At 60.8% G+C, this 14,459-nt stretch overlaps 2 protein-coding genes and 1 long non-coding RNA gene across 3 annotated transcripts; 2 read left to right on the plus strand and 1 right to left on the minus strand.

Moving 5' to 3' along the window:
• Positions 1-43: 43 nt before the first annotated feature.
• PCP2 (Purkinje cell protein 2) lies at positions 44-1,917 on the minus strand. Its single transcript, XM_087867320.1, has 5 exons — positions 1,852-1,917; positions 1,185-1,317; positions 999-1,001; positions 798-922; positions 44-163 (listed from the first exon to the last, which is right to left on the minus strand). Exons 1-5 carry the CDS (start codon positions 1,900-1,902, stop codon positions 44-46), a joined length of 432 nt encoding a protein of 143 aa, XP_087723446.1. The 5' UTR covers positions 1,903-1,917.
• Positions 144-4,668, plus strand: LOC148108992 (uncharacterized). The gene is made up of 2 exons (XR_015726727.1): positions 144-4,379; positions 4,485-4,668. It is a non-coding gene; the product is annotated as an uncharacterized LOC148108992 (long non-coding RNA).
• Positions 4,669-5,491: 823 nt separating this feature from the next.
• Positions 5,492-13,710, plus strand: STXBP2 (syntaxin binding protein 2). Its single transcript, XM_045774352.2, has 19 exons — positions 5,492-5,589; positions 6,779-6,828; positions 7,115-7,196; positions 7,682-7,758; positions 7,909-7,987; positions 8,068-8,171; positions 8,582-8,730; positions 8,944-9,028; positions 9,114-9,244; positions 9,341-9,448; positions 9,748-9,805; positions 9,954-10,019; positions 10,121-10,201; positions 10,598-10,736; positions 11,264-11,373; positions 12,245-12,340; positions 12,885-12,970; positions 13,088-13,245; positions 13,579-13,710. The coding sequence occupies exons 1-19, from the start codon at positions 5,553-5,555 to the stop codon at positions 13,662-13,664; spliced, it is 1,782 nt and encodes a 593-aa protein (XP_045630308.1). The 5' UTR covers positions 5,492-5,552; the 3' UTR covers positions 13,665-13,710.
• Positions 13,711-14,459: the final 749 nt, after the last annotated feature.

The following is a 14,459-nucleotide window of genomic DNA, read 5'->3' on the forward strand; positions in this document are numbered from 1 at the left end:
TCTGTTTTCAGGGGCCAAGCAGGGCCCAGGATGGCTCAGGCCCTCAGGGGGCTTGTGTCTGGGGTTGGGGGCTGCTGTTCCGACGGAAGCTGAGAGCAGTCGGGTCTTGAGGGGTGAGGAGGGGTTGGGGGCTGAGCGTCCCGGCTCGTTTCTGCACTCCGTCCTGTGGATGAAGAGGGGTCAGCCAAAGGGAGGGACCGGGGCAGTGCCAGCTGGAGGTGACCCAAACATTGGGGGAGGGTGCCTGTGTCCCACCTCCTGCCGTTTGCCCCTACTATCCCCCAGCTTCTATGTACCTTAGTTACACAACCTTTAGGGTGGTATTTGGGGTCTTGAGCAGAACCCAGGCTACATGTGCATATGTGTGTCATAGACACACACTAGCGTGTGGAGGTGTGTGTCCTGTGCATAAACTCATGTGTCCTTTTCCTCAGAGGTGTTTTCCTAGGAAGGGGATCTGCTCATTCTGTCTTCCCTGAAACCCTGAGACAGGGAGGCAGGGGCCGTGAGTTCCAGTCACTGCTCTGACATTAACATGCCCCTGGCCTGACCTTGGGCCCCTTTCGGCCCTGTCTGGGCCTTTGTCCTCCCACCCGAAGCTGGGTATTTGGTTGGCCAGGATCCTGTGACTGGCAGGGACCCAGGGTGGCACTCTTACCAGGCACTCATGCCTAGGGGGCAAATCGTGGCTAGACGTGAGGGTGAGGCCCCATTTACTCTTGGCTGGGGGGTGGGAGGCAGGGTCAGAGGGCTCAGCCTAGCAGGTCTCTGCTCAGCCCCAGTGGCACGTCACCTACCTTGGGGCCTATGGGCTGGAAGCCAGGCAGGCTGCTGACTGTCACACGCTGGTCATCCATACGGCGGCCCTGGGTACTGGCCAGCATGTCCATGAGACTGTCCATCTCGGGTGCAGGGCCACTCTCTGCGTTAAGCAGAGGCATGTGGGGATGAACATATACACTGCCTCCAGGGAACACAGCCCAGCTGGAGCCGCTAACCCGCTCCTCGGCCCCCATTCATGTTCTCTGGGAAGTGTGCTCACCTCTCCCATCCCTTGCCCAGTGTTCCCATTTGTGGCTTACTTTCTCAGCCTCTTGCCCACAGGCCCCCCAGATGGCCACTCTCCCTGGATCCCTGCGCCCTGCCCCGTTCATGCCCCCAGACATCACACCAGTCCCACACACCCCCGTGCCCGCTCTCACGGCTCTCGGAGGTCGGACCCGGCCCTGCCTGCAGTGGGCACCGCTGTTCCTCCATCCGGTCGCCCTGCACGTGGCTCAGCAGGTTGAAGAAGCCCTCCTGGTCTGGAGAGCCAGCCTGGGGAACAGACACACTCAGTCCAGCTGGCCTCTCAGCTGGGGAACCCCTCCCCTCCCCTCCTCGGCTCTCACCATGATCCCCGCTGATGTGCTGCTGTGCAGAGCTGCTCAGAATGAGACCTGAGCCTCCTTCCCAATCCCGGCCCCTCCTGCCCCAGGGGCCCGGCCAGCAGGGCCACTCCACGTGGTACTGCCTCAAGGGAGAGGCTGCAGGTGCCAACATCGTGACGTCCTAAATTGGGGCCTGACTGCAGGGTGGCCTGGGGGCTGGGACATGAACCAGGGAAACATACCAGGGGCCGCCCCCAAATCCCAGCATCCCCCACCTCACAGGGGTAGCACTGAGAGCCCTGACCTCTGCCCTGGGGCTGGGTTAGGCACTCAGACCCTCATGCCCACCAACACTTCCTTCGGCCGCAACTGGGTCAGGGGTCCCAGGAGACTTGCTTGCTAATTAGGTGCCCTACAAACTAATTAGTCTTGTCATTCACAGGCCCTTGAGTTGGGGATGTGTGGGGTGGGATCTGCTTACCTTGACGCAGGGGGCCAAGCTCCCGTCCACCTTCTCTTCCTGGTCCATCATTGTCCCCGCGCCCCTCCCCTGGGTCCCGTCCACTTCTCTGCTGGCCTCTGTCCCGGCCCCGTGCCAGAGAAGGCTTTTTAAAAGACTAGGATGTGGAGGGGGGAGTGGATACCCAGCCCCAAATCCCCAGCTCACGCCCCATCTGCTCCCACCCAAGCTTAAGCCCCATAAAGATGATCCAGATAATTGTTTTTGCGGCAGGATGTGGTGCTGCTGTGGGGGTGGGAGACAGGGTGACCTGGGCTTGGACCTTGCCCAGCAGGACTCACTGGGCCCCAAGAACTCTCAGGTGGGGCTCAGCAGCAGGCCAGACCAGTATCCCCACAGTGGAGAATGGGGGCTGGCTGGCCCCGCTGGGAAAGGACAGGCCACCAGGGCAGCTTGGGCGGGGTCTGTAGCCCTCTGGTGAGAAGCATTGCGAGATGGTCTCACCCTGCTGGAAAGGCAGTTGCCATCCGCAGGCGGGAGGGGAAGAAGCTGCACGTGAGGACCACAGAGGCACCACCAGGCTGACTAGCTCCATCTTAGTCTCCTGGCCACCCCTCCTACTCACTGTCCCTGGGTCTGGTTGCCCACTGCAGTCCTAAGACAAGAAGGTCTGGGATTTCCTTTTTTTTTTTAAAGCTTTTATTTATATGAAAGAGCATGAGTGTGTGGGGGGGGGGAGAGAGAGGGAGAAGCAGACTTTCCACTGAGCAGGGAGCCTGAAGTGGGGCTCGATCCGAGGACCTGGAATCATGACCTGAGCCAAGGGCAGACGCTTAACCAACTGAGCCACCCGGGTGTCCCAAGAAGGTCTGGAATTTCCTGTCCTGCCACCAGTGCCAGGTTGAGCTTTCTCCTGAGATCTGTCATCTCAGTGCCTGGGGATGGGAGGCAAGGAGGAGAGTCCCTGCCCCCTGCCCCAAGCAGCTATAGCCTTCTTTCAGTGCCCTGGGAGAGGGGGCCACTGGGAGGATCCCACTGGCACTCCATCCCCTACCCAAGATGCCTTTCTAGAAACGAGTTAAAACCTCTTCTCAGAGTAAATGGGCCGCAGTGTCACCACACCTGCCTAAGCACAGAGATTGGTCCTCTTCCCTAGGCAACCGTTCCCCATCCAGAGCCTCACCTACACCCTGTCCACAGCCCCGACTCCTCAATGCCAAAGGGACACCCTGCTCTTCCGAGGATGTACTGGTTTCCTGGAGCTGCCTTAACAAAGTCACAAGCTGGGTGGCTTAACGCAGTAGACGATTGTCACACAGTTCTGGAGGCCAGAGCCATAAGTTGGGGTGTCGGCAGTGCCATGCTGTCAGACCCGTGGGGGAGGGTCCTTCCTTTCCTCTCCCTGGTTCCTCGCAGTTGCAGGCAGCCCTCGGTGCTCCTTGGCTGTTCGCTGCAGTATTTCAACCTCTGCCTCTGTCATCATGTGACATTCCTCTGTGTCCCTATCTTCACATGGCCATCACAAGACATGGAAACCAGTCATGTTGCGTTTGAGCCTCATGCTACTGTAGCCTGACCTCTTAACTAACTGCATCTACAACGACTCTATTTCCAAATAAGGTCAAAATCTCAGGTACCAGAGCCTAGGCCTTCAACCTGTCTTAGGGGAGGGTGGGCAGGATACCATCCAGCCATTAAGAGCGGAAGACCCTGGTCACCCTCACAGAGTATAGTGGGGGATGGTAGGCCTTCCGAACTTTCACTCCGTAGGGGACAGACTGAGAAGCTAGAGGGGGTCTCCCAGCCTCCCAGCTCCTCCCTTTGCCCCTGCAATCCATCCTTCCCCTCCAGGAGCTGCAGCGATTCCCTTCCTTCCCCTGTTCAGAACTCTCCCTTGGCCCCCATTGCCCTCAGGAGAAAACTCAAACACTGTGGAGTAATGGAATGTTCTAAAACTGGGGATGGATGCACACTCTGAACATGCTGAAAGGCATTGAATTGTACACTCTCAGCGAGTGAACTGTATGGTTTGTGAATTATATCTCAATAAAACTGTGAAGAAAAAACAAGAAAGGAACGGAGGGAGGAGGAAAATGGAAGAAAACCCCTAAATCCTACCTAGAATAGCCAGCCATCCTGGTTTGTCCAAGACTCTCAGTTTTAGCACGGAAGTCCTGTGTCTTGGGAACCTCTCAATCCCAGACAAACTGGCCTAGGTCAGTCCTACTTTGTCCCATAGAGGTCTGGCCTCTGCAGCCCCTCCAAGCTCACCTCACTTGCTCCGCTCCTCCAGCCACATCCCCTGCTTCTCTCTGCCTGGATCGCTGCGTGGCTGCTGCTTGATATTGTTCAGGTTAAATCTAAACGTCACCCTGTCAGGGTCCCCCTCTGGTACCACACACAATAAACCACCACGCCCACACGTGCCACGTGCTCTCACATTACTGTTTATTTCCATTAGAGCTGAATTGATCATTTTCTCTCCCCCTTCCATTTAACCTTAAGTGCCACATGGCAGACCTAGTTTTCTTCACTGTTGCCTGTTCCAGGTAAGTGGCAAAGGGCCAAGCACCAGACCAATTCCTTTTTTTTTTTAAGACGTTATTTATTTATTTATTTATTTATTTATTTATTTATTTATTTATTTATTTAAGAGAGAAAGAGCATGAGCCGGGGGAGAGGCAGAAGAAGCAGTTCCCCCCGCTGAACAGAGAGCCTCACGTGGGGCTCCATCCCAGGACCCTGGGATCATGACCTAAGCTGAAGGCAGGCACTTCACCGACTAAGCCACCCAGGCGCCCCATCCAGACCAATTCTTAATAAACGTGGCCAAATGAAGGAACCAGTTCTGGATTCTGCTTTCACACACGGGCATCCCACTTGAAATACGAGACCTCTTTAGTATGGGTGCTGCTTGAGCAGGCCATGAACCTTCAAGTCAAGTGTGAACTGAGTGTGTGTGTAAGTGTGCAAGGGGTTGAGCATGCCGCTAAGCCCACGAGTTCATCAGCGGACGAATGTGATTATCAGCCTGTGAGAGTGTGTGTGCACCCGGTGAGGACAAGGCTCTGACGAACGGTGCTGCTGGGACAGTCCTGGTTCAGATCCCAGCAGGCCATTTCATCATGTGGCCTTAGGCAGGGGTCCTGCTGAGCCGCGGTTTGGTAGTCTATACCGCACTCCCTGTCAGGGGTTCTCCGGGGACTGAGTGAGAATTTGACACAGGTCCTTGGCACACAGTAGGTGCTGGCTTAGCTTCAACCCTCCCTCCAGGCTTCCTCGTGAGTTGATCAAATGTTGTCCAGCCTGCTGCTACGCTCTGGGGAACAAAAAGTAAGGAGGTCACGGGTTTATGGCCCCGCGGCCCCGGATGGGCACACAGCATCCGTCAGCCAGGGAGAAACTTCTGGCTGGGTGGTGGCTGTGTCTGGGGAAGATGAAAGGGTTGTGTTCCCGCGATCCCACTTGCTCGCTGCACGCAAGCAGGGAAGGTGTGTCCGAGCTCACGTCTGTGTGTGTCGTCGGGGTGCCCCTCCAGCGACTCCGCAACCGTCTGCGTGGACACACCCGCCCGCCCACTCTGCGAGGGACAGATCTTCCTCTCCGAGGACCGATGGGGGAGGAGCCAGCTCCGCGGGGCGGGGTCCAGGTGGCTGACGCGCGGGGCCACGCCCCCCACCTTGGGACAGACCCGGAAGCGGTGGCGGCGCCCCTGGGGGAAGATGGCGCCCTCGGGGCTGAAGGCGGTGGTGGGGGAAAGTGAGTGCGTCTCCTGGGGGGCGGGGGCCAGGGGTGCACGAATCCTGGGACCCTGGCGGCGGGGATTTGGCGGCCGGGCTGGGCGTCGAGCACCTGATCCTCGAAGGGGCGGGCGGGGACTTGGTCCCCCTGGACGTCCCGGCTCTCCCGTGCCGGAGCGAAACAAAGTTGGGGGACTGGACTCCGGGGACCCAAGGGATCGGTCTAGGGCTGGCGTAGGCAGGCGCCAGGGCTTGCACTCCTGGACCCCCTAGGGTGCCGGCAGAGAGAGGGCACAGCTGGACGCCCATACTGCCGGTTCTCTGAGGCTGGCAGAGTCCCGGGGGGCTGGACTCTTGGACTGGGGCCCGGAATGGGTGCGCTGGTCAACTACCCAAGGTGGTGTGAGAGCTCGGGGGATGTGGTCAGGCCAATGTCCAGGCCCAGGGGTGCGGGACACCTTCCTTCTTGCCGGGTCCCCACGAAACTCATGCAGCGTGAGGACTCGGGCGTCTAGGCCGCGTGGGTAGGGGCTCTTGCGAGAGGGGTGGAGGTCGCCCCTTCCCCCATCTCGGGTAGTTCCGGTCTCAGCACCTCCTTCCTTCTGCTTCCGCCCTGGCGGTCCTGATAAGAGTGGACATGACACTCTGGGCGGGCGGGGCCACCCTGTCCCTTCTGCCTCCTCCCTCTGCAAGGCAGGGCAGACTATGGCTCAAACCCCTAGCACCCCAACCCAAAACGGAGCCTCGTACACAGGGGTTAATGGGGAGGAGCCAGGCCCACCTCGAAGCAGGGAGTCAGGGGGCCTGCAAGTAAACTGATGTAGGTCCCCGGGAGGGAGGGGTCTGGCGTCAACGTTCCCACCAGGAGAACTCGAGGTTGCAGATGGCGAGGCTGAGAGCCAGGCTCTGGAGGGAGGTAGACCTATATGTGAGCTCTGGCTTTTCAGTTATTCGTTCATCCAAAGCATATATTGAGTGGCTACTTAAGCCCCAGGCATTTAGCCATTTAGGGCTGAGGGTGCTGAGGCTAGTCACTTGTCCTCTCTGAACCTGTTTCCCTGTCTGTAAATTGGGGGTGACACTAGGGGTGACCTCACAAGACTGATGAGAGAAGTAAACAGGAGTGAAGATGGAGGCCCAGCCCCAAGGCCCAGAAGGCTTGGGGGCACATTGGGGCCAGAGAATCCAATACCCTACCTTCCCTGCAGAAATTCTGAGCGGAGTCATTCGGAGTGTCAAAAAGGATGGGGAGTGGAAGGTATGGGGTTGGCAGAATGCCTTGTCCAGACTCATGTGGGGGGCCTGAATGTGGGACCCATAAGAACTCCCTGAGGAGGGTGCTGGTCCATGGTGGGGGGAGGGGGGGGCTTGGGTGGGTCGGTCTGGGACAGGGTGGGGGCAGGTGGGGGTCCTGGGTCCTCCCATCCAGCCAGCTCTTGAAGCTGTCAGTCCCGCCTGCCACCCCAGCCCCACCTCGGGGGCAGCTGTAGCCTCTCCTGCCCACTCATCTGTCCATCAGTCTGTCTGTCCATCCATCTGGGCAGGTACTCATCATGGACCATCCAAGCATGCGCATCTTGTCCTCCTGCTGCAAAATGTCAGACATCCTGGCTGAGGGCATTACTAGTGAGTGGACACCCCCACCCCACGCTGCCCAGGTGGGACCTGAATATGGGGTCCCCTAAAACTGTCCAGAACTCCCCAATACTCAGGTCCCCATATATACAGCCCTTCCTCCTCCTGAGTGTGGGAGCCTGTGATGGGCGGGTCTCCCATGCAGGTCTTCCCAGCTGCAACTTCCTGACTATGTAACCCCTGTGTGTGGAACCCCATGTAGGATTCCCAGAGTGAACTCAGTGTGAGACACCCCAGAATATGTAACTTTCTATGGGGGACCCCTAGGGGGTGTGGCTGTGAACTTGAATGTGCAGAACCCTGCCCGTGTAACTCTTAGCTGTGTGCCCCTCCCCTTAGGCACCCGAGGGTGTACAGCTCCCCCTGCCCTAGCATCCAACCCTCTTGCCCAAGTGTCCAACTTTCCAAGTCTGAGATTCTCCATGATCCCTGGCCCCAATGCCACCTACATACGGCCCTTTCTCTGTTCCTACTAGTTGTTGAAGACATCAACAAACGGCGAGAACCCATCCCCAGTTTGGAGGCCATTTATTTGCTCAGCCCCACGGAGAAGGTGCCTGCGTGAATGTGTGTGTGTGTGTGTACGTGTGTATGCATGCCTCTGCATGTGTGCACATGTTGGGGGGGCAGGCAGGGGCTGGGAGGCTGGGGCAGGGCTCTGGAGGTGCAGGGCCAGGCTTGGACAATGGCGTGCCTCCCTCAGTCAGTGCAGGCCCTGATAGCAGACTTCCGGGGGACTCCGACCTTCACCTACAAAGCAGCACATGTCTTCTTCACCGACAGTGAGTGAAGCGAGCTGGGGGAATGGGGGGGTCGGGGCGTGGGGTCACTCTGGCCTGATGCCCCCTCTTGCCCACCCCAGCCTGCCCCGAGCCCCTGTTCAGTGAGCTGGGCCGCTCCCGTCTAGCCAAGGTGGTGAAGACGCTGAAGGAGATCCACCTGGCCTTCCTCCCCTACGAGGCCCAGGTACAGCCCAGGCTAGTCCAGGGTGGGGGTGGGGGTCCGTGACCAAACGTCCTGGGTTCCAACAGAAACAGACACTGAAACGAGTAAAGGGGACATCAGGTTGGAAAGGAAAGCAGCCAGCACAGAGGGTCATGAGTTCTTCCCGCATAGGCACCTGGAGTTCTGTCCTCCTGGGCAACTGCAAGGGGCAGCATAGAGACACCTCTGAGGTGTCCTGCCCCGGGGGTAGGGGACTGGGGTGTTTCTCCACATCCTTCAGGCATCAGCTGAAAGCGGCCTGGGCCTGCCTTCTGGATGGCATGGCAGGCTCCAGAGCCCGGGGGAAGCCCCAGGGAGCAGCAGGAGCTGGAGACCGCACGATGGCCAGGGACGCACCCAGAGTGGTGGCCTTGGCACTTATGCCCTCCCAGGTGTTCTCCCTGGATGCCCCCCACAGCACCTACAACCTCTACTGCCCCTTCCGGGTGGGGGAGCGGGCGCGGCAGATCGAGGCACTGGCTCAGCAGATCGCCACACTGTGCGCCACCCTGCAGGAGTACCCGGCCATCCGCTACCGCAAGTGGGGACCCCATCCCAGTGCCGCCCCCCACCTTGACCCCAACCTGCCTGCAGCCTTTGACCTCACTTTGACTCCAGTCCTGGTCCTCACCCTGGTGCCAGCTCCCATCCCTAACCCCATCCTTGGAGTTGTGTGTGCCTTAACTTCCCGTGTGTGCCTGGCCCTCCCCAACCCCACTCCTGAGGCCCCCATGTCTGCCCACCCCACTCCCAGGGGCCCAGAGGTCACGGCGCAGCTGGCCCACGCCATCCTGGCCAAGCTGAACGCCTTCAAGGCAGACAATCCCAGTCTGGGTGAGGTAAGGGGGCCTGCCGGGGAGGTGGGGGTGAAGCCACGGCCAAGGAAGGACAGGGTCAGTATCCTCATCCCTGCCAACCCCCCAGGGCCCTGAAAAAACCCGCTCACAGCTGCTCATCATGGACCGGGGGTCGGACCCTGTGTCCCCGCTGCTGCATGAGCTCACCTTCCAGGCCATGGCCTATGACCTGCTGAACATCGAACAGGACACGTACAAGTAGGCGGAGCCCAGGAACACTCACCGCCCCCCCCCCCCATCAGCTCCTGGGTCCCTGGTCGTCGGCTGGTTGCCCTGACCCTCCATCTCCCGCAGGTACGAGACCACGGGGCTGAGCGAGGCCCGTGAGAAGGCTGTGCTGCTGGACGAGGACGACGACCTGTGGGTGGAGCTGCGGCACTTGCACATCGCCGACGTGTCCAAGTGCGTGCGCGCCGGGTGCCAGGGAGTGGGCCGCTCCGCAGGTGGTCGCCACGCATCCCCAGTCCGCCCCCTCCCCCCGCTGTGGGCCATGTAGGTGGTCTTTGGCTCTGGGTGAGCACCCCAGTACAAGCCACGCCCCTCACCCAGACTCGGTGCGGGCTTGCCCATGGCCTGGTACAGGGACACGTGTGTCCCCTGGCTCCCACCCCCGGGCTGTGTGACCCCTCCCCCCCCCTGCAGTCAAACCGCGGCCTTGGCACCAGTCCCCAACCCCACCCCTGCCCACTCTTCACCGTCAGGAGGGTCACGGAGCTTCTGAAGACGTTCTGTGAGAGCAAGAGGCTGACCACCGACAAGGTAGGGGCAGGCCTGCGTCAGGAGGGGCAGCTGGCGAGGAGAGGCCCCTGCCCCCATAGAGCGGGAGCGGGGCCGCAGCCCGGTTGCGGAGCCTGGAGTCCGGAGCTGGGGTGGGCAGGGCTGGGCCTCACGGCCTCCCTGTCCCCAGGCCAACATCAAAGACCTGTCCCACATCCTGAAAAAGATGCCTCAGTACCAGAAGGAGCTGAACAAGGTGAGCATGGGCGGGGAACCTGCCCCCCGCCCCGCCCCACACCACTGCGCCAGGCTCTTGGCTTGGACTCAGTCTCTGTTACCCCAACTCCCGCCCCGCAGTATTCTACACACCTGCATTTAGCCGACGACTGCATGAAGCACTTCAAGGGTTCGGTGGAGAAGCTGTGCGGTGTGGAGCAGGTGGGGGCGGGCCTGGGACGGGGTGGGGGTGGGGCCCCAGAGAGCCGGACCTGTAGAGGGGGCTGGGTCTGCAGGGGAGGAGCCTTGTAGAGGTGCGGCCTGTGAGAGGGGCGGGGCCTTTGGAGAGCAAGCTGGCGCTGTGAGAGGCGTGGACCCTGGGGAGAGGCGGTCCTGGGACAGGGGTGCGGTCTATGGCAGGGGCAGGTCCATAGAGAGGTGGGACCCGGGTAAGGGGTGGGACCTGGGGAGAGGTGGGGCCTTGAGGGGGCGGGGCCTGTTGATGTACAGGGACGAAACCTTCAGAGACCTGACAGTAGGAAGAAGCGGGTCCCCAAGGTCCTGTCAAGGACCCTGGGGTGGCCTAGCTCTGGAATCGCCGGACTCCCCGCCCCGCAGGACTTGGCCATGGGCTCAGACGCAGAGGGTGAGAAGATCAAGGATGCCATGAAGCTGATCGTGCCCGTGCTGCTGGATACGGCGGTGCCCGCCTATGACAAGATCCGGGTGCTGTTGCTCTACATCCTTCTACGGAACGGTGGGTTGGGGGCATGGGAAGGCCTCCGGATACCCCCGTTCACGGGGGTCTGCAATGAGCCTGGGAATCAACCAACCCCATGGTTTTCCTGACCTTGGGATGCCCTCACTCAACGGGCACACCAGATCCCACAGATATACCCGTCTCGAACTTGGGAACCCCCCTCCCTTGACCTGGGGGAACTGTCATTGACATGAGGGCTCTGCTGACATAGGGACCCCCAAATCTATGACTCTTCCAAACTTGGCCCCATCAACTAATTCCAGATCCCCATCTATCCCCTCTGAGATCGCCATCCAGAATTCTAGTATCTTCCTCACACCTGCCCCAGTGGCCCCCTTGGTCCTGAGCACCCCCCCCCACATCACAGTCTTGGGACCTCCTCTCACCACCCCCAACCCCCTTCACCCAGGAACCCCATGGCCACCTTCCGAGGCTACCTTCAGAGAGGGCCACCCCGTCCTCTCTGAGCCGGCCCGCCTCATGAGACTCCCATCCACAGAAGCCCACCTGTCTTCCTCCTCCAGGTGTGAGTGAGGAGAATCTGGCCAAGCTGATCCAGCATGCCAACGTGCAGGCACACAGCAGCCTCATCCGGAACCTGGAGCAGCTGGGGGGCACGGTCACCAACCCTGGGGTATGCTGGCAGCAAGCCGTAGGGTCAGAGACTGGGCAGAAGGCAAATGTGGGCATGGGGGGGGTGCCTAGGAGGGTCAGAGCCTGGTGCCTGGGAGGCTGGGGAGCTGGGGCATTCAGGGGTATGGTGGGGCTCTTGGAGGGCAGGGGTTCTGTGCAGGATCAGGTCTGGGGACCAGAGGGCACCACAGCTGTCCCCAGTCATGGGTCACATGAGAAGCAGGGGTGAGGCGTAGCCAGAGCTGTGGTCCTGGTGATGGTGCAGTGGGCAAGGGGGGTGTGTGGCCGAAGTCCCAGGTGGTGGACAGCAGGGTCACCGGCACACAGTCAACTGTGGGCTCCTGGAGGACTTGGAGCGCCCCCCAAACACAGTCTAACTTGTGCTCAGCTGTCAGCTTCGCTGCTCCTGTCTCTCTCTGGCCCTGTGTGTCCCACTCCCCTGACCCTGCCTTCACTGCCGGGGCGGCTCTCCCATCCCCCTCACCTGTCCCTCATCTCTCTCCCGGCCCCCTGTCTGTCGCCCTGTCTCCCACCTCCTGGTTCCTGGTTCCCGTTTCTCCTTGCCCTTCGGCCTCTGTCCCCACCTGTCTGTCGTCGTCCTCGTCTTTCTCTGTGCCACACTTGGTCTCATTGGCTCTGTATCTCTCTCTCCTTCTCTTTCCCTGTCCTCTCCCTCTCCCTCTTTCTTCCTCTCCCCCTCCCAGCTCTCTTTCTCTCCTTCTCTCTCCTTCTTCCCTCTCTCTGCTCCTCTGTTCCATTTCTCCATCTTTTTCTGCAACCCTTCCCCCAAGCCAGGTGAGCTCCCAGCCCCACCTGTGACCCACCTCCTTCTCCCCCATCCTCCCACCCCTCCCCCAACACCCCGCCTGTAGGGCTCTGGGACCTCAAGCCGGCTAGAGCGGAGGGAGCGCTTGGAGCCCACTTATCAGCTGTCCCGCTGGACCCCAGTCATCAAGGATGTGATGGAGGTACCGCTGGTGGGGCCCCACCTCCCCCTGCCTACCCCCGCACCCCCGCCAAGTCCTGCCCTGGTCTAGGCGGTGGCTCAGTCCTCTTCATGTCATGGTGCTAAGCCTCAGGGCTTAAGGGAAAATCCCTCATTATGGGCATCCCCCTGGCATCTGATCTGCTCTGCGGGGGGGTGCCCCAAGCCAACACATTGGGACAGCAGGGGGGCACCTCAAGGGGGAGCCTCATTTCCTGTCCAACCACTGGCCCCTTCCTTTGTCCTCCTCTATTCTCTTCCCCTGCTGCCACTATCCCCCCCCCCCGAGAAATCCCCTTGTTCCCCCTTCGCCCTCCCCACCACCAGCCCCTGCCCATCCTGGGAGCCCAAAGCAGCAACAGCCAAAAGGACCAGGCCAGGGGCCCAGCCTCCTGGCTTCCCGCCTGCCGTTCCTCTGGCACCTCTACCCACCTGGGGGCCCAGCAACCTGCCCCTCCCATCCCCGTGGACCCTGGATGCCCCGTCACCTGAGGCTGCTGTCCTGATTCTCCCTCTCTGGCTTCCAGGATGCCGTCGAGGACCGGCTGGACCGAAAGCTGTGGCCCTTCGTGTCCGCCCCCGCCCCCACATCCAGCTCCCAGGCTGCTGTCAGGTGAGGGCCCAGGGGACGCCCCCTGCCCACACCCAGGCTCATGTGAGGTGAGGGGTGGGGCGCTGGCAGAGGAAAGTCTCCTGCCCGGACTGACCCCTGCCCGCCTCCCCTGCCCAGTGCTCGTTTCGGCCACTGGCACAAGAACAAGGCCGGCGTCGAGACGCGGGCAGGGCCCCGGCTCATCATCTACGTCCTGGGCGGCGTGGCAATGTCGGAGATGAGGGCCGCCTACGAGGTGACCAGAGCCACTGATGGCAAGTGGGAGGTGCTCATTGGTGAGAAGCCGGGACTGGGGTCCCTGGGTGCTGGGGCTGGACTCCTAGGTGCTTTGGAGGGTCGGGCTGGCAGGAGACTCCCTGTTGGGTCCCCCAATCCTGGAGCCTGTGTAGGGCCTGTGTCTGGGAGCCCAGGGTGAGGAGCTGGAAACTGACTTTCCGAGGGGCTGGGGCTTGGGTTCCCAGGGAAGGGGTCCCCTGGGGGCTGGACCCCTATGTTTCTAAGGAGTCTAGACTCTGGAGTCCTCAGAGTCAGGGCCTGCTTTCCCAGGGACCTCAGCTGGAGGTCCCAAGGCAGCAGCCCCATCCCCCTGACCCTCCCCTGCTGCCCAGGTTCCTCGCACATCCTCACCCCAACCCGCTTCCTGGATGACCTCAAGACGCTGGACCAGAAGCTGGAGGACATTGCCTTGCCCTGACCTGCCCCCTCCCTTCCCAGAGAAATAAACTCCTCCCTTCTCTTTGCCTGCCAGCGCCCACCTCGCCTTCTTTCTGAGGGAGCTGTCCTGGGCCAGCCTCCTGTGGGCCCTCCTCCCTGACCTGCGCCTCCGGACCCACTCGTGTCCTGCCAGGGGGCATCTTAAGCCCAGGCGAAGGTTCAGATTTGGGCTTGGTTTGAACACTGGCTCCAGAACTAGGTGTAAGTTCTTGGCCGGCGTCCTGGTTTCTCCATCCATACAAAACATGGGGCCGGTCATGGCAGCTGCTTTGCGGAGGAGATAGAGACCACTCCAGAAAGCTGAGGGTGTGAGGGCGTGACAGCTGCTGTCCTCCGCTTGGCAGCTGTGATGGGCCTGTTAGTATTAACAAGCAGAATGGGTTCGGTATCCTGCCCCCCCAACTCCAGGAACTGTATGAAGGGCCCCGGAGCCATACTCGGCCAGGGGTCCTCTCCAGCTCCCGGGATCAGTCTGCTTTTGTGCGAAGACAGGCACACAGCACACCATGCCCAGTTCCCACCCACCCCAGAGCGTTAGAACTCTCCCGGCTCATCCTGGCCCCCCCCCCAGGGTGTGCCCTACCCCCAGGGTGTTCACAGGGGCTCCCAACTGCAGGACATGTCAGAGGGTGTATGAGCGTGCTGGGGCTGGATGACTTAAGGGCAGAGATGTGTTCTCCCACAGTCCTGGGGGCTGGAAGTCCAAGGTCAAGGTGGCAGCAGGGTTCGTTCCTCCTGAGGCCTCTCACCGTGGCAGGTGGAAGCCGAGATGCCT

Source organism: Ursus americanus, chromosome 14 (assembly GCF_024610735.1).
Source record: "Ursus americanus isolate L20-20 chromosome 14, mUrsAme1.1.p, whole genome shotgun sequence".
Lineage (NCBI taxonomy): Eukaryota > Metazoa > Chordata > Mammalia > Carnivora > Ursidae > Ursus > Ursus americanus.

Excerpts from the sequence above, each read along its gene's own strand:
- PCP2 (XM_087867320.1), bottom strand. The coding sequence starts at position 1,902 with ATGATGGACCAGGAAGAGAAGGTGGACGGGAGCTTGGCCCCCTGCGTC. Across the intron at positions 1,318-1,851 it reads GCTTGGCCCCCTGCGTCAAG|GCTGGCTCTCCAGACCAGGA; the intron begins GTAAGCAGATCC and ends TCTGTTCCCCAG. Across the intron at positions 164-797 it reads TCCAGCCCATAGGCCCCAAG|GACGGAGTGCAGAAACGAGC; the intron begins GTAGGTGACGTG and ends CTTCATCCACAG.
- STXBP2 (XM_045774352.2), top strand. The coding sequence starts at position 5,553 with ATGGCGCCCTCGGGGCTGAAGGCGGTGGTGGGGGAAA. Across the intron at positions 11,374-12,244 it reads GCACGGTCACCAACCCTGGG|GGCTCTGGGACCTCAAGCCG; the intron begins GTATGCTGGCAG and ends CCCCGCCTGTAG. Across the intron at positions 13,246-13,578 it reads CAAGTGGGAGGTGCTCATTG|GTTCCTCGCACATCCTCACC; the intron begins GTGAGAAGCCGG and ends CCTGCTGCCCAG.